Genomic DNA, 18435 nt, shown 5'->3' with positions numbered 1-18435 from the left:
AAGAAAAACAGGAAAAACTTTCTGGATTACTACCCAGGTGGAGATCACAGATGCCGACACAGATTGATCTACAATACAAGATATCCTCATATGGACTTTATTTTTTATGACACATCACAAGGGTGTTTTATTTCTGCTGTTTTTTTAAAGAGGAACAAGTAATAATTTAATTGGTGTGTTGAAAGATTATGAACGCATAGATCTATACATTGATTTTTTTTTTTTTCACATAAGCACCAGTTTTAATAGGCACTTAGTAACTTTTTACCTATATTTCACCATTTGAATAGTTATTCGTTTAACCGATTGGTATAAGTTAGGCCTCTTTCACACGAGGGATCCGTATGTCCGTTTTTCATCCTTCCGTTTTCGGATGAAAAACGGACATACATGTATCCCTATGGAGCGTCGGATGTCAGCGGTGACATGTCCGCTGACATCCGACCCCGCTCCGATCCGAAAAGTGTAACGGAGGAAAAACCTACTTTTCCATCCGTTATCGGATCGGGTGACGACGGACACTACGGTCCGTCATCATCCGATCCCCCCATAGGGGAGAGCGGCGCTCTGACAGGTCCGTAGCTGCACAGCGTGCAGCGATGGACCTGTCATCTTCCTGCTCAGCGGGGATCGGCGGAGCGATCCCCGCTGAGCAAGCGGGTGTTCACGGGGCGGATCATCACTGATCCGCCCCGTGAGAAAGAGCCCTAAAAGTAAATGGAGTAAAATTAGTTGCTCCTTATTTGTGACATATAAACTTTGCATAAACAAGATATTTCAGCTAGTTTGAAAATGTATCTATTTTTTTAAACATTTCTTCACGAGAATAGTGGTGAATCACGGAAATGTAGTTGTATACATTGTATCAAGATACATGTATTTATTTTTTTTTTGTTTGTTATTTTGTTTGGGTCCTATTTGTATTTTTGACTTACACGAGCAGCTGCACCGCTTTATTGTTTTTTTACATATGGCTAGCGCAAAATATACTCTTTTTGATACAGAACGATTTAACTTGACGTAACCCATGTTTAAACCGTCCGTTTTGCTGCGTTTAGAAGCTTTTGAAAAATTTTTTGTTTTTTTTTTTTGTTTTCAAAATAGCCAAAAATGAAAAATGCCTGTACACGAAACGTGGCTAAATGCGAGTTACTACGTTTGGTGTCGGAAACTTCAGCGTCTGAATTAATTTTTTGCCTTCAAAGAAAAGCCTATGAACGCAACTGCCTAAAAACGACATTAAATTAACCTGTGTACATGTATACATAAGATAACATTGGATGAGTTCAGGGGCAGTTCAGAAAAGCATCCAACTGCCTCTGAACATCCGTTTAACAGCAGCAGTGTACATGAGGCCTAAGGCTTCATTCTCATGAGGCGGATCCGCTGCCATGGAGTCCGCCTCTGTCTGCCAGCTCAGCAGGAGATCTCTCCGTTGATCTCCACTGACAGGTCCCTCTCTGCTCACTGAGCGGGGAGGGGCTTGTCGAGTGCCGCTGCTGCCTATGGAGAGATCGTACAAAAACGGAAAAGCATGTCATCAGACCTCATCCGATCCACCAGGGACGGATGCGAACGTAGGGCCATCCGTCTGATTTTTAGCGGATCGGATGTCAGCGGACATGTCGCCGCTGACGTCCGTCGCTCCATAGACTAGACTAACATGGAGCGCCCGTTCAGGTCCGCTGACAGGCGGACCTGAACAGTCCCACAGTGTGAAAGCGGCCTAACACACTTTTTTTGTTTTTGTTTTTTTATTGCGAGTGGAGCTGCACTCCTCCTTCCTGACATTGATTATTGCTACCTCTGCCTTCATCCCACAACAAAGATTCTTGCGGCAGTCGTCACTCGTCAGTTGCACGTCTCCCAGGCTGTTTTGTACGCGGCGCTCGTTACCACGCGGCCAACTGGGAGATCCCCAGGTGCAGGAAGCCGGAGCCTCAGTACAGCGCAGCAGCTGCCAGGCTGATTATAGGGGTGTGGTGGGACCTATAAAGCCGCCACAAACCCTGAGAAGTCTCATCAGCAGTCGTGTCACACGGGTCCTGGAGGAGCCCAGGCAGGCTCAGTACATAAACAACCCCTCAGCATCCTGTCACACCATTAACTCCTTGTGGGCAGGGAGTGCTCACAGCTGACACTTCATTTGTCTCTCATTATTAATATTGTCATTAATTTGTTTTCCCATCTCGATGATTAAAAAGCATCTTTGAGAGATGGCAGACTGAGAAATTCTTGCAAAAAAGTTTAATGTGAACTGCTCGCATTCCGTATAAATGTTCTACCTTTTCCTGAAGGGAAATCTATAGGTTTAAGGCGGCTGATGACAGCGCTGAAACGAGCGTCGCTGTGCTTGCAGTGTGAAAGGGGCTTTAAACATATAGATCTCCCTTCAGGAAAAAGTAGAACATTTATACAATATAGCGTATAAAGTAAAAGGGTGGGCAAATTAAAAGGGCAGCATCTTGTATTTCTTGGAAGCTCTAGCAGTGGTATTGATCCACAGTAGTTGGTGTCTATGCCCTTCCTACTAAACCATAATTGAGGTGATGCAGTCCCACAGACACATTCATTGTACTTTTATGTGGGGTAACATACACCATATTTACCAAAAGTATTGGGACACCTGCATTTACATGCACATGAACTTTAATGGCATCCCAGTCTTAGGCCCCATACACACTATTAGATTTTCTGCAGGTTTTTGTCTTCAGATTTACCAAAACCATATAATATGAGGTCAAACCTTAAGGCCTCTTTCACACGGACTGTCCGTTCAGGTCCGCCTGTCAGTTTTTTAGGCGGACCTGAACGGACACTCCATGGAGGTCTATGGAGCGTCGGATGTCAGCGATGACATGTCCGCTGACATTCGACCCACGCCGATCCGAAAAAGTGTAACGGAGGAAAAACCTACTTTTCCATCCGTGATCGGATCGGGTGACGACGGACTCTACGGTCCGTCATCAACCGATCCCCCATAGGGGAGAGCGGTGCTCTGACAGGTCCGTCGCTGCACAGTGTGCAGCGACGGACCTGTCATCTTCCTGCTCAGCGAGGATCGGCGGAGCGATCCCCCCCCTGACCAAGCGGATGTTCACGGGGCGGATCATCACTGATCCGCCCCATGTGAAAGAGCCCTAAGAGTTTCATTTCGTATGCAATTAGGCAGACCTTTGCACTACATGGTTTTGGTAAATCTGCAGAAAATCTAATAGTGTGTATGGGGTCTTAGTTTGTAGAGTTCAATATTGAGTTGGCCCACCCTTTGCAGCTATAATAGCTTCAACTCTTTTGGGAAGGCTGTCTACAAGGTTTAGACGGCCGTTCTGTGAGAGGGGAATGTGCTGATCCTGTGTTCTTGCTAAGCAGGAACACAGATCTTTACATTTCCCCCAGTCAAAGTACCCACCCCCCCCCCCCCCCAGTTAGCAATCACTCCTAGGGAACTCATTTAACCCTGATCACCCCTGATGTTTATCCCATTCCCTGCCAGTGTCATTAGTACAGTAATGGTGAATATTTTTAGCACTGATCACTGGATTGGTGTCACTGGTCCTCAAAGTGTCAGTTCGTGTCCAAATTGTCCGCTGCAATATCGCAGTTTCGCTAGAAGTTGCTGATCGCCACTCTTACTAGTAAAAAGAAAACAAAAAACAAAACATACCATAGTTTGTAGCCGCTGTAAACTTTTGCATAAAGCAATCAATATACACTTATTGGGATTTTTTTTTTAACCAAAAACGTAGCAGAATAATATTGGCCTAAATTGATTAAGAAATTTTATTTTTATTTTTTCTAATTAGGAATGTGTTTTTTTAGCAGTAAGTAAAACATATTTGTGTGTGTGTGTGTGTGTGTGTGTGTGTTTGTGTGTTTGTGTGTTTGTGTGTGTGTGTGTGTGTGTGTTTGTGTGTTTGTGTGTTTGTGTGTTTTTTTTTTTTTTTTTTTTTTTTTTTTTTGTATATAGTGCAAAAAATAAAAACCGCAGAGGTGATCAAATACCACCAAAAGAAGGCTCTATTTGTGGGGAAAAAAAGACACACAAATTTTTATTTAGGTACAGTGTAGCACGCCCGCGCAATTGTCTGTTAAAATAACGCAGTGCCGTATTGCAAAAAATGGCCTGGTCATGAAGGGGGTAAACCTTCTGTAGCTGAAGTGTTTAAAGTGGGAGTAAACTCCCTCTGACTTTTACCTAATAGGTAAGGCTGGCCATACATGGTTGAATTTTGAAAGGATCTTCTTTTGAAAATCAGAAAATTTGTGCATTTTGTGATCCGATGGTGCCACCACTGATTTTGAAATTCAACCAACCAAGCCTTCAATTTCAACATGTGTTGCTACCGAAAAGAATTTTCGTGGCTGGGAATCTTCTTTTCTTTCCAGGAATTTTCTTGCACATTACTTTTTCGATTACATTTCTAGCATGGTTCTCAAATCATTTATTAGAAAATCATTTGTTTTTCAAAACATTTCCAATATGTCCGATTACTCAAATTCGATGGCTGTACGAAAATTGTCTGTTGCTGCAGCCCACTAATGGTGCGAAATACGAACGAAAATTCTTAGATAAGATTTTCTAAAGAAAATTATTTTGAAATTTGACACATGCAAGGCCTGCCTAAGGCTTACCTATAGGTACTGTAAAGATCTCCTAATGCCCCGTACACACGATCGGAAATTTGGCCAGCAAAAGACCGATGAGAGCTTTTGGTCGGAAAATGTGACCGTGTGTATGCTCCATCGGACTCAGCAAAAGATTGAGAGCAGGTTCTCAATTTTTCGGTCGGAAAAAGTTCCTATCCGAAAATGCGATCGTCTGTACAAATTCCAACGTGCAAAATTCCTACGCATGCTCAGAAACAATTCAACATATGCTCGGAAGCATTGAACTTCATTTTCTCAGCTCATCGTAGTGTTGTACTTCACCGCATTCTTGACGGTAGAAAGTCCAGAGAACTTTTTGTGTGACCATATGTATGCAAGGCAAGCTTGAGCGGAATGCTATCGGAAAAAACTTGGATGGTGGATGAAAATCCACTCGTGTGTACACGGTAAAAGCATGCACCATTTAGGAGATGTTTATTGTACATGCAGCTGGTGATGTTACCAGCGCTTGTGCTCTGAACGTCCACCCGGGCCGTTCCTTCATAGTCTTTTGTCCTAAAAGGCACCGCCCGCGCACATGTGTGGGAGTGACGTCACTGCGGCTCTGGCCACTCACACACAGCCGGAGTCCACGGCCCAACAAGGAAGAGAGGGTGAAAATGGAAGTGCCTTCAGCGGTGACAGTGCAGTGCTGGAAGGCTTTGTTTTCAGATAAGTTTCACAAAATGTGCTAGTATGCGATGCATACTAGCACATGATGACATTGCTTTTTAGGTTAAAAAAATAAAACGCCCAGCGGTTTACTAGCACTTCAACATTGCCGTGCAGCGCTCCATCAGGATTTCCACTGAATGAAGCGTATTTCATCATCTGTAGCATGGGGTGCCTGCCTCTGTATGGTGCCTCCATCACTTCCCACTCAGGGATCCTCACACCTCTATGGGGAAATGAGGTTTGTTAAGTCTCGAATTTGGGACAGCCTCCAAACATGCTTGTTTCCCAAGTCCAGAGTCACCATAGGTGAGGAAAATGGTAATGAATTAACGTTGAACTCCAGCCTTCCCTTCAGTCTTGCACAGTTGTACTGAATTTGTTCACTTTGCTTTCACTGCACCTCGTGAGCCTCTCGCAGTGTGCAATAAAAGCTGCTGCAGGTCACATGGAGCCTGTCTAAATTCTGGGCTGAAGGACATCCATCATCATCGATGCCTTTTCTCCCCAGCCTGACTGACTCTGGATCACCCCCTTTTTTATTTTTTTTGTCTTTGGATTTCAGTTCTTCCAATATTGAAAACTCAGCGTCACATGTGGGTGTTTTTCAGGGTGGTCTGCAGACAAGCAACACCCACTCCACCAGACTGACATCCACCCATCAATGCATTCTTAATATTTGCATAACTCCTCCCAGAAGCCAGCCCACTATTTACGTCAAGGCTTAGAGCTCTTGAGAGGACAACCGGCAGGGTGATGTTATGTTTTCAGGAAGCTATGAACAGCACCCTGCTGGCCCCTCCCATTAGCCATGATCTGCCTGCATTGCATAGAGAAGCACCAAGACCCAGTGATGATTGCTGGGTCTAAAATAAGGAAGGAATTTATTTAATAATTCATTGCCATGAAGGTGAGGGCGAAAGAATAAACCAGGGGAAGGGAAAATATAAGATAATTGGAGAGATTGCCCCCTATTTCATGTATGAGTGGCTTGGATAAGAAATTGGAAATTTGAATAGGAAGGCACGAAGAGCATTACAAAAAACAAAACCTTTTCAGAACCTGTAACTTTTTCTCACTTTACAAATAAATGTATTTTTGTTGTGTCCCTCTGGAGAGGTTTTCTCCTACTTCCTTTCCTGAATCCCCACAGTGGGGACACAGAGCAATAAGAACCTAGCAGGGGGTCTAGCCCTTCATTTCATCCAAAACAAAATAGAAAGATGATGGAAAAATGATTGAAGGGATTAACTCACTTTTTTTTATTTCTTTTTAATTTGCCAAAAAGAATAGTAAATTCTTGAGAAAGATGGAGTCTGTCCTCTTTGCACGGCTGTCAAATGTAGGTAAAACCATGGTAGCTGTGTGGTGGGATCCCTCTAAGTCAGTGATGGCGAACCTTGGCACCCCAGATGTTTTGAAACTACATTTCCCATGATGCTCATGCACTCTGCAGTGTAGTAGAGCATCATGGGAAATGTAGTTTCAAAACATCTGGGGTGCCAAGGTTCACCATCACTGCTCTAAGTGATGCAGCATCTCTCTCCACACAGACTAACAAACATCTGACAACTTGTGTTCAGGAGTGATAGTAGCCAAGGTGCAGGTATTTTCCAGCAGGCTGGCAAATTTGTGTTTTTTAAAAGGCCAGTTCATCCCCTAATCTGTTTTGGTGGATGCTGAAGAGTTAAAAACCACCTGACAATCTCCTCTAGTTCTCAGGAACTCTAATGGTGAGATCGGAGTTCCTGGATCTGCATACCTGCTGTGTCCTCTGTGGGCTTCTACCATCCCTGCGCTGAGTTCCTGGATCTGCACACCCGCTGTGCCCATTGAGGAGTTCCCACCATCATTGCACTGAATTCCTGAATTTGCTCGGCTGCTGTGCCCATTGAGGGGTTCCCACTATAATTGCACCGAATTCCTGAATTTGCTCGGGTGCTGTGCCCATTGAGGTGTTCTCACCATCCCTGCTGCACAGAGTTCCTGTATCTGCACAGTTGCTGTCTCCACTGAGGTGTTTCCACCATCTCTGCAGTTCCTGGATCTGCATAATCGCCGTGCCAATTGAGGGGCTTCCACCATCTCTGCACTAAATTTCTGAATCTGCACACCTGCTGTGCCCATTATGAGGGGCTCCTATCATCCGTCTTGACTTTATGATGGAGAATGTAAAGATCTTTGTACACTGGGCCAATCAGCTGCAGTGTGTCCCTCCCTGCAGAAGGGCTGGATGTTGCCCCTGTCCCTCCTGGGAGCACTAGAATGCTGGGAGGGACACACTGCAGCTGGGTGGCCTAACAGGAACAGGTGAAACTCAACTTGGAACTTCCCATGCTCCACTCATACCTCATGCTATCTGGAAATCTCCGTGACTGCTGATTTTTTTTTTTTTTTTTTTTTTTTCTCATAACTTTAGTAGGGTGTAGCTTGAAAAGGGGAGACCTCTCTTGCTGCAGCTGGAGTAACACCTGGTGATTGAATCTGGAGACGAGAACAGGAGATCTTGCTGCAGAGAGTTAAAGGACACCTGCGGGGACGCAATTGGATTTAGGTTGAAGGATCCTAAGGCCTCATGTACACTGGATGTTTTTGGACGTTTTTACAGCAGCTATTTTGGGCAGTAGACGTTTTTTTTTCTACAGTCATTAAACTCTCCATCATGTTATCCTATGTGTCCATGCACACATAGACTATTATCAGTAGTTTTGGGCAGTAATGTTTTTGAGCAGTAAAAAAACCCCAAAACTAGTGGGTTCTGAGAGACGTTTTTCAGCTGTAAAAACGCTCTAACGCTGATAAAAGCTGATAAACGTTCAAAAACTTCACTCACCAGCGTTTTTTAACGTTTTTGATCCATTGAAAAAAAAAAAAAATTTTAAACACTAACGCAGAAAAACGCTATTGCAAAAATGTTGAAAAAAAGTTTAAAAACTCACTGCAAAACTACTGGCGTTATTTTAACGTCCAGTGTGCACGAGGTCTTATAGTTTGGAATGATCCCGGTGGAGATCTTAGCCTTCCTTGTCAGGTGCTGAGGATTTGGCAGAACACTGCAGACCTGTCTTCTGTTGCAGGGGAGTCCGTTGTGCTGTGGTTGGTGTGGAGGTCCTGCAGAGCCTCACACCTTGCTGTGTGCTGTTGCTGGAGCTTTTGTTATGGGGAAGTAATGGGAATGATGCCCAGTGGGGAGGTTGTGGGTTGTTGTAAATATCCAGCCCCCCCTTTAGGCCATTTGCTTTTGATATGTCAAATAGATCCTTTCATGGGGCTTTTTTTTGAAGTGGCATTAACATCTTCTATTACCTGGAGACCAAAACTGATTATCAAGTTCTGTTCTACAGTATAGGGGGACACAAAGACTGGCTGAGGATTTTATAATGTCTGCCATCAATTATAAGTGATATGTCGGTATTGAAATGTCAGAGTTGGCTAGTGCAGAAAGTATGGGCTTCCTTTGTTAAGTCTGCACAGTATATACTGTAGACATGTATGTTTGGCTGGGCCAGTCTTTAATGTTTTTGTATGACTTCTGTTGCTCAGGCTACTACAACCATTTACAAATTACAGAGGCCAAACAGGTATTACACGTTGGGCCAAGCTGGTCCAGTTTTTAAATATGCAAAATGTACAGTGGGGAAAATGATTATATTATAGCTTTGCAGATTTTGTAAGTTTACCCACTTACAAAGAAATGAAGGATCTATAATTTTTTATTATAGGTGTATTTTAAATGATCGAGCCAGAATATCAACCAAAAATACAAATATTATAAATTGAGTTGCAGTTCAGTGAGTAAAATAAGTATTTGATCCCCTATCAACCAACAATAATTCTGGCTACAGTATGTGTTCATGTGGTACACAGATTAGTCTTGTCAATTGAAGGTGTGCCTAACGACAACTCGTTATGTGTATAAAAGACACCTGTCCACTGAATCTTTCTTCCATTTAAACCTCAACGTCATGGGCAAGACCAAAGAGCTGTCGAAGGACGTCAGGGACAAGATTGTAGACATTCACAAGGCTTGAATGGGCTAAAAGACCATCAGCAAGAAGCTTGGTGAGAAGAAAACTGTTGGCACAATTATTCGCAAATGGAAGAAATACAAAATAAACATCAATCACCCTTCGTCTGGAGCCCCATGCAAGATTTCGCCTCATAGGGTAAGGATGATCATGAGTAAAGTGAGGGATCATCAGCCCAGAACTACACGGGAGGAGCTTGTGAATGATCTCAAGGCAGTTGGGACCACAGTCAACAAACAAACCATTGGTAACACAATATGCCAATCCTGCAGCGCCCGTAAGGTCCCCCTCCTCAAGAAGACACATGTACAGGCCCTTCTGAAGTTTTTAAATGAGCATTTAAATGATTCGGAGAAGGATTGGGAGAAAGTGCTGTGGTCAGAGACCAACATTGAGCTCTTTGGCATTAACTCGACTTGCCGTGTTTGGAAGAAAAAAATGCTCACTATAAGACCCTAAGAACACCATCCCTACAGTCAAGCACAGAGGTGGAAACCTTATGCTTTGGGGCTGTTTCTCTGCTAAAGGTACAGGCCGACATTTCTGCATTGGGGGTGCCAATGGACGGGGCCACTTATTGTAAAATCTTGGATGAGAACCTTCTTCCTTCAGCCAGAACACCTGAAGATGGGTCTTCCAGCATGACAATGACCCCAAACATACCACCAAGGTGACAAAGTAGTGGCTCAAGAAAAAGCACATTAAGGTCATGGAGTGGCCTAGTCAGTCTCCATACCTTAATCCTATAGAAACTTTATAGAGGGTGCTGAAACTTCGAGTTGCCAAGAGACAGCCAAGAAACCTTAAGGATTTAGAGAAGCTCTGTAAAAAATAGTGGACCTAAATCGCTCCTGAGATGTGTGCAAACCTGGTAACCAACTACAAGAAACTTCTTATCTCTGTGCTTTCCAACAAGGGTTTCTGCACCAAGTACTAAGTCATGTTTTGCTTGGGGATTGTGACAGACTCACCCGGGACAGAGGCTTTTGGAGGGGACTGAATGTCAGCTTCTTGCCTACAGATTATGGGCACTGGCATTTGGGGTACCCTTGAGGTGGTGTTACTTTGGATTCGGGTCCTTGTCCCCCAGGAAAAAAAAAGACTCTGGGGATCCTGTATTTGCCATATTAGCAATAGTGACTGATTCATACTGTTGGGACACATACTGTGAGGAGATGCTAATATCAACTCCAACTACCTGTATTGTTGTCTGCTATAATGTGTTTATTGTAAATAAGTAGTCTGGCTTACCACAGCTTCTCAGAGTATTCAACTCATTGTTGTTTGTATTGTTAATTGTAATTAGCTCCTGCTATTGTGTTTATACTACTGTGTGAAGCTCAGTGACCACTAGTCTGTGTCCTACAGGTCATGTCATCTAGTCTGGGTAAATGTTTTAGTAAACTAGCTCATGTTAATTAGCTTACAGTTGTATTGTTAGAGTAATATCAGCAGGAGGGGGGAACCTCCTCTTTAACGGTATATAAAGACTTGTAATTTTGGTTCTTATAAATAAAAGTTCTTATAAATGAGTCCATGTTAGCAGCTAAGCAAGTCTTGTCTTGTTTTGCGCTTATGAGCGGTGGTATACTGACGGAAGCACTCAAGCGGAGTGTGGGACGTTCCATGACAGGGATCAAATACTTTATTTTACTCACTGAACTGCAACTCCATTTATAACATTTGTAGTATGTTGTTTTTTTTTTTTTTTTTTTTTTTTTTTTCTGGATTTTTGGTTGATATTCTGTCTCTCTATCATTTTAAAATACACCTATGATAAAAACGATAGACCCTTCATTTCTTAAGACCTCATGTTCACGTTCAGAGGCAGTTGGCTGCTTTTTTCAGCTGCACCTGAACTTATCCAATGTTGTCTTATGTGTGCATGTACACAGGGTCGTTTTTAGGCAGTTGCCTTTTAGAGGCTTTTCTTTTGAAGGCAAAAAAATGAGTTCAGACGCTAAACGTGGTACCAGCGTTTTGCTGTGTTTTGTTTTTTAAGGGCGTTTTTTTCATTTTTGGCTATTTTGAAAATGAAGAATTTTTTTTTTTTTTTTTTTTTACGCTTCTAAACGTGTCAAAACAGACGTTTTTAAACGTGGGTTTTTATCTGTCAAGTTAAATCATTTAGGAGAGGTTGTAAAAACGTCCCGTGTACATTAAGCCTTAAATATGTAAACCTACAAAATCTGCTGGGGATCAAATCATCATTTTCCCCACTATATCATCGCTGGAGTTCAGCTTTCCCTTCAGTGTTGCACTGTTGTACAGGTTGCTCAAAAATTTACTCTGATTTCACTGCACACTGAGCTTCTCACAACGTGCATGAATAGCTGCAGCAAGTCATATAGAGCCCACCTAATCTCCTGGCTAAAGGGCATCCAGCATTATTTAGCCTTTTCCTCCCCAGCTAGACTCTCTCTAGTCCGCCTTTGTCATTCATTGGATTTCAGCTCTGTCAGTAATGGAGGTTCAGCATCACCTGTGGGCAGGGCTGCTGTTAGGTAGGCTGTATGGGGCCCGTGATTTCTAACAAGACAGAAGTGACTGGGGACATTTATCAGTCCCTTTCCTTGCAGCCTCAGTTGCACAGATGAATGAATAGGAGGCACTCTGAAGCTTCTTGCTCATTCACAAACTGAAGCATAGTAAACAGAGTTTTTATAATGCTTTTTAGTGATGAATGGACACAGGAGTGATTGGTACAGATAACTGACTGTATTCATTCAGGAAAGGAAGGGGACAATAAATTATATATTTTGTGGCCCTTCCCCCGCTCTCCATCCTGAAACATCCCCCTGTGTGCCCGCAGCAGGAGAGGAGAGCCAGCAGTGCTGTCGGGGGGGGGGGGGGGGGGGGAGCACACAGGTGGGGCCCCAACAGCAGATGGAAGGGGCGCATGTTCTAGAACTAATCCCAGAGGGAGAAGCCGGCAGTGCAGCCAGAGGGAGAAGCCGGCAGTGTTGAAGGGGAAGGCAGGAGAGGATTAGTAAATGCAATAAGAGTACAGCCGGCCCTCCTGCTCAGCAGATGACGGGTGGGGGTGGGGGGGGGTCCCTTTACCTGATGGTGCCCGGGCCCGGCACAGGAGGGCTGGCTGTACTGCCCTAACTAGGGTGGTCTACCTGCAAGTACAGTTGGCCTAAGTGAGTCCATCTCTCTAGACTGACATCTACCCATCAAGCACTTTGATATTAGCATAACTCCCCCCTGCAGCCAGACCACTGCTTGCATCAAGGCTGGGGGCTCTTAAGAGGAGTACTGAGACAGTGTGCTGTCATGTGTTCAGGTACCGATGTACAGCACCCTGCCAGCCCCTTCCGCCTGCCATGATCTATTGCATAGAGAAGCAGAGTGACCCAGTGATGTCACTGAGTCTAAACATGTAAGAAAAAACTGTTTTGTTCTAAAATCTCATTAGCAGGGTGCCTGGGGGGAGTGGGGCTGGAGGAAGCATAGAAGGCCGATTAAACTTCAGCTGTACAGATATGAGCCCTATAACAAACATTTTCTTCTGCTATCAGTACCTTGGTGGCCTCCAGATGTTTAAAAGCTGCAGCTGGATTCTGAATCTGCCATTGAATTCACAATGGAGAGTAAGGAATTGGGAGTGATCTTTCTTCTGTAATGAGTGAAGGCGCCTCCTGGGTGCAGGTAGCAGAATGTGATATTCTGGCCACAAAGAGGTTAAAGGGGTAGAGGGTGCAGGAATTTGGCTGCTGCTGGGTCAGAAGTTCAGCCGGACATCAGCATGTGTCTGGTGGGGGGTAGAGGGGGGAGGCCCGACTCAATCCTACACAGTTTCTGCTATTCACCCCTTCTGGGCGCAGAGGCCAGATCTGTCCTAAATGCAGAACTGACGCACGATCGGTTGGTTATACAACCTATGGCTGCCTTGCCCCAAGAGACGTCAGCAATAGGGGGGCACTTTTTTGCTTGTTGAAAAGCATTGGAAAGCTATTTTTTATTTATAGTTTTTCCAGCACATTGGAGGAATCTGAGGCTTTCTAAAGCAGAACTCAAGCCAAACCTGCAGGTTACAGGTTTCCTACAATGGTTTCCCAGATGCAGCTTTACAGTGGATGTTTGGAAGTCTGCATGAATAAATGTTGTCCTGTTACAATATATAGCAACAGTATCATTTTTCAGAAATGCTACACCCTTTTAAAGGCATCCTGGTGTTTCAGACCAGTGTCAAGGCAGAGATGATGTCATCAGTCTGCTGCAAGCAGAAGGGAGCATTTCCTCAGTCATTTCTGAGCCAGCATCTGTCGAGGAATAAAGGTGACACTGGATGATGCCAGAACAAAGATGGCACTGTCTTTGTGGAGAGAAAAGCAGATGAAGGCATTGTGTGGGGGGGTACTTTGATCTCTGTGAGAGAAATACCTGGAAGGGTTACACTAATACATTACTAAGCATGCTGCACTTAACATGAATATTATATCTGATAACAGGTACAGTTCATTGTGGGGTGACCAATCAGAATTCACTCTACTGGTTTCAGGCCAGTACAAGATGGAGCCTGAGTGGTTGGAACTTGCTGAGTTGAGGCGGTAGGTGTCCAGTGCAGAAATCCAGAACAACCAATCAAAACATGCCAGTGTGACCAATAGAAGTGTCTTAAGCTTATACAATTTTCTTATTCAATTTACCTTTAGATTTACCTTCAACTATGTAGTGCAAGGGCATACAAATTGAAAATGTTTAGGTTTGAGCTCCTAAAATTTGGCCAGCCTTAGACTGACCGTAGGTGGTCTTATAAAGGATGATCATGTCTGCAGAGACTTGTGGGGCCAAACAGGCGTTGCCCTGGGACTTTCGTTTGGTGTAGGAGGAACTGCCCCCCAGTATCTGTTCTTCTGTCCTTGGTCTGGCAGGCGTTGGGGTGACTCCTCACCCGGGTTCAGAAGGCGGAGGGCCCCTCTTGTCTCCTCTTCCTTTTGTCTTGCTCTCGGCAGGAAGGCACAATGAGGCTCCATCTCTCGGCAGGCCTCGGCCTTCTGTTAAAGGTCTCCCTTTTATCAGCTTTCCTTTTATGGCCTGTATGTTTAAATCTGCTGCTTGAAGCAGGGAGGGTTTCCCTGTGCATGGCTAATGGGGGCCCTTTACAGTGCCCCCCCCCCCCCAAACCTCAGTAAAGCAGAAAATACTGTAATATGTACATTGTGCAGCACCATCTGCCCTTTCCTCCTTCATATTGCTTTTTGACATGCCTGTAAAGACAAAGCTTTCTGTTTTGATGTTTTTGTTTGCTGTACAGACTGGCTAGCAGTTGCACACAATTGCTGGTCCATATGTTTTTAGTGCTTGGTTGGAAACTCTGCCTTGAGCTGGGGGGGATTTGTAGGTTGCAAAAATGGTGTTCTAACTTGGCCTCTTGAGGGAAATTTACTAAAACTGGTGCAGCTGTGCATAGTAACCAATCCATTTCTAACTTCATTTTTTTTTTTTTTTTTTTTTTAGCAAATCTCCCCCATGAGTTTACTGACTTCCCGTAATGTTCAAATATTGGTAAAGGTCTGAAAATGGATGCTTGTTTTTTTATTTTTCCAGAATCACTATTTCTCTGGGTACAGTTGTATCTGAGTCACTGTTCTTGCATCAGTATGTTTATATACAGTCAATATTATACTGTATATAAACAAAATCAATACGATCTCTGAGTTCCTAAGTGTGCAAAGCTGCTCTACCCATTATGAGGTATTCCCACTGTCTCTGCACAAAGTCCCTGGCTTTGCACACCTGCTGTGCTCATTTTGAGGGGTTCCCACCATACCCGTACTAAGTTTCTGAGTCTGCACACCTGATTTTCCCATTATGAGAGGTTCCTGCCATCTCTGCACTGAATCCTGGGTCTGCCCACCTGCAGTGCCCATTATGAGGGGGTCAAACCATACCTATGTTTTTGTTCCCAGATCTGCACACTTCCTGTGCCCATTAGAAGGGCCTCCCACCATCTTGCTTCATTTTAATTTCTGTTATGGAGAATATGTCATACCAGAACACACAAAGGTGAGTGGGGGCATATAAGAAGCTAGGGGCTGACTTACCCCACCATGTTCTATCTATAACTAAAAGTTTAGGAATTTGTTTTTGGTTTTTTTTTGGTCCAGAAGGGCCCCAGCTAGGCCCTCTAGGTACCCCTCTGACATTTCTCTAGCCTGTTTTGTGTTTTTGCGATGCTCTCAGCATTTGTTCAGGCACACAGCACAACATGTCTCCAATGCATCCCATGGCGGACTCATACATTACCTCTAGAAACTGCATGCTTGGTTCCCTGACGGGTGAAGATCTGCCATGGTGCTAGCTGCTACAATGATTAATGATCTGTCTACAGAATACTAAATGTCTGCCTTCTGTAACCAGTGGAGAATGTCAGAGTGCTGCTCCACGGGGAAGGTGTTTAAAGAAGAAGAAAAACCTTGTCACATAGTCACGTATTCTGCTGTCCTCCATTCCTCCTCCATTTCATCTCGCTGGCTTTTCAGAATTCGGTTCCAATTTTTGCAGCTGGTTTTGTTCCGTCTCTAGCCTGATCTCCTTTTTATTTCCCGTTTGCAGGAATTGGAAGATGCGCTGTATCAAAACGACGTGGAGTTTCTCAGTGAGCTTGTGGCGAGTCTTCTTCAGGGCTGCTACCAGCGCCGTGATATCACGTGAGTGCCATGTGTTAATAAGTTCCTGACGCATCACAATATACAGCAGTGGTTTAATTTTTCAGAAAAAAAAAAATTAAAAACCCTGCTTAAGATCCAATCAGTGACATAGACTGAGATGTCACCGGTAAGCTGCAGGCATTAAAAATTTGTTTATATCTTTGCATGCCTGAAGGGTGCTGAACTTGGCTCTCATTTTGAAAGATTTCAGCTAATATACTGAAAATGTCCAGTATCTACAGTAACAGAAAGGTATAAACACTTGTCATTTTCTTCCTAATGAAACGACTGAATTTTTATTTACTGGTTGTAAATTTTTTGAAAGTGTTGCAGTTTATGCATATATCTTGGCCATCTTCTTCCATAATCCTTGTCCTGCAGCTTACTGATACCTGAGTGTATTCCTCTTTGCAGGGCGCAGACCTTCCATGTGTACCTGGAGGACATCATCAGCTACCGATGGGAACTAGAGGAGGGAAAACCCAACCCCTTGAGAGGAATCAATTTCCATAAACTGCGGCTGCGCACTAGGGTGGAGATTCTGCACCGACTCTGTGACTACAGACTGGACGCCGATGATGTGTTCGAACTCCTCAAGGTATCTGTTGTTGTTTTATGGAGCCACTTCGCTACAGTATAGGTGGGAAAAAATATGTTGGTAGATCATTATTTTATGATTTGCTGACTGTGAATCGTCAAAAGAATGAACCCAGTGAATGCGGAGCTTCAGCCTGCCTACTTGTTCTGTCTCAGTGGTGTATCAGGTAGTGGTGTAAGGATGAAGTTGACAGCCATCTGTAGTTGCTTGTGATCAGTTCCTACATTTGTGACTTGACAGGTACCTTTTAAAGGTCCTGGGGCTCAGTTCACAAAAGAATATTGCATGAGCTAATTGGATCACGTGACACATGTTTTCCAGTTATTGCATGCGATATTCAAAATGTCAATTGTCAGTCTATGTGGTATTTGCTGCACAATTGAAAAATGCATGGTAAATACCACATAAACTGAAGCTGAAGTCAAGTCACAAAGCTAAATAAATACGTTGTGGTCTAGCTATGTGTTATTCAAGGAATTGTATAGCACTGCTTGTTAAGGATACCGGCAGGTGACGACTTCCAGCCAGCATGGTTGTTAAGGACATGGCGGTGGCCCACTCCCTGACAACTGATGAGTCATCAACTCTCAGCAGGGTTCCCCACTGACAAGCCCCCTCCGCCCAACCAACACCCCCCCCCCCCCCCCCTTGCATGGCCCCCGCCAATTTTTTTTTTTTTTAAAGGCATGGGCGTGTCCCCACCCCCCAAATTCTAATACCAGACTCTTATCCCAGAATGCCCCCAGCCCCCCCCCCCATGTGAATGAGTATGGGGTACATACTCCTAGGGCCCCACCCCTTGTGACGTCACTGACGCAGCATGCCCCTGGCTGATGACATCACCACATGACCCCTTAGTTATTTAACAAATGTCTGAAGGCGAGAGTCTTTGAGACTGGAGGTTGTATTTTTTTCCTTTGGCAATATCAACCAGTGATGGTTTTTCCTCCATCCTCTCTATACGAGCCTTTAACATGGCCGTTGAAGGCTGCTTTTTCCTCCGCAGAGTCTGTTTGACACGCCCCGGATATGACATCTTCAGAAAGCTACACTGAAGTCTCGCATGAATCAGATGGAAAATAAAGATTGGTTTTAAGAAACCTTTCATGAGTAAATTCACTCACATTGCAGAGCTGCAGATATTTTTTGTAATTTTATCTCACGAGATTTATCACACAAAACTTTTCGGAAATTTACTCTTTGTGACTTGAGCCCCCAGTCATTAGTGTTTTGTGTTTTATTGAAAAAAAAAAAAATTTTTATTGAATTTTTTTCATTATACAGCAAAAAAAAAACATATCTCCTATCCCCACTCATCATCGATACAATAACAAAAAAAAAAGAAACAAAAAGTGTTAGAGCCGGTTCACACAGGGGCAGCACGACTTGCATCGCGACTCAGAGGCGACCTGCACACGACTTCAGCGGCGACTTGCAAAATGACTTCTGTATAGAAGTCAATGCAAGTCACCTGAAGTCGCCCCAAAAGTAGTACAGAAACCTTTTTTCTAAGTCGGAGCGACTTGAGTCACTTCCATTAGAACGGTTTCATTGTACAGAACGGAACCCGACTTGTCAGGCAGCTAAGTCGCCTGACAAGTCGCCCCTGTGTGAACCGGGTCTTAGGGTTTACAAGGGCTTTTTGTGATTGCCTCTGGCAATGCAGTAAGGGAAAACTAAAGGGGTGATCTGGGCACTATAACAACAAATACACAGCAGTCATTAATCAGTTGGGGACTTGTGTTCTGGCAAGAAAATGTTACAGTAGCCACCAAGCAACTTCCAGCTATCATTTCAGTGTAAAATTAGAAATGAAGTAAAGATTCTG

The 18435-nt window shown here is 43.9% G+C and overlaps 1 protein-coding gene across 1 annotated transcript in view; it reads left to right on the top strand.

The window, feature by feature from the left end:
- Positions 1-18435, top strand: part of CECR2 (CECR2 histone acetyl-lysine reader) — an 86244-nt gene that overhangs the window by 20437 nt on the left and 47372 nt on the right. The window contains exons 2-3 of the mRNA XM_073621566.1: positions 15915-16009; positions 16424-16607. Of these exons, the coding sequence (XP_073477667.1) occupies positions 15915-16009; positions 16424-16607 (279 nt within the window). The remainder of the gene's footprint in view (positions 1-15914; positions 16010-16423; positions 16608-18435) is intronic.

Source organism: Aquarana catesbeiana, linkage group LG03, assembly GCF_042186555.1.
Source record: "Aquarana catesbeiana isolate 2022-GZ linkage group LG03, ASM4218655v1, whole genome shotgun sequence".
Classification (NCBI taxonomy): Eukaryota; Metazoa; Chordata; class Amphibia; order Anura; family Ranidae; genus Aquarana; species Aquarana catesbeiana.
Note: the sequence above shows the minus strand (reverse complement) of the source record. Positions and strands in the feature narration are given on the sequence as shown.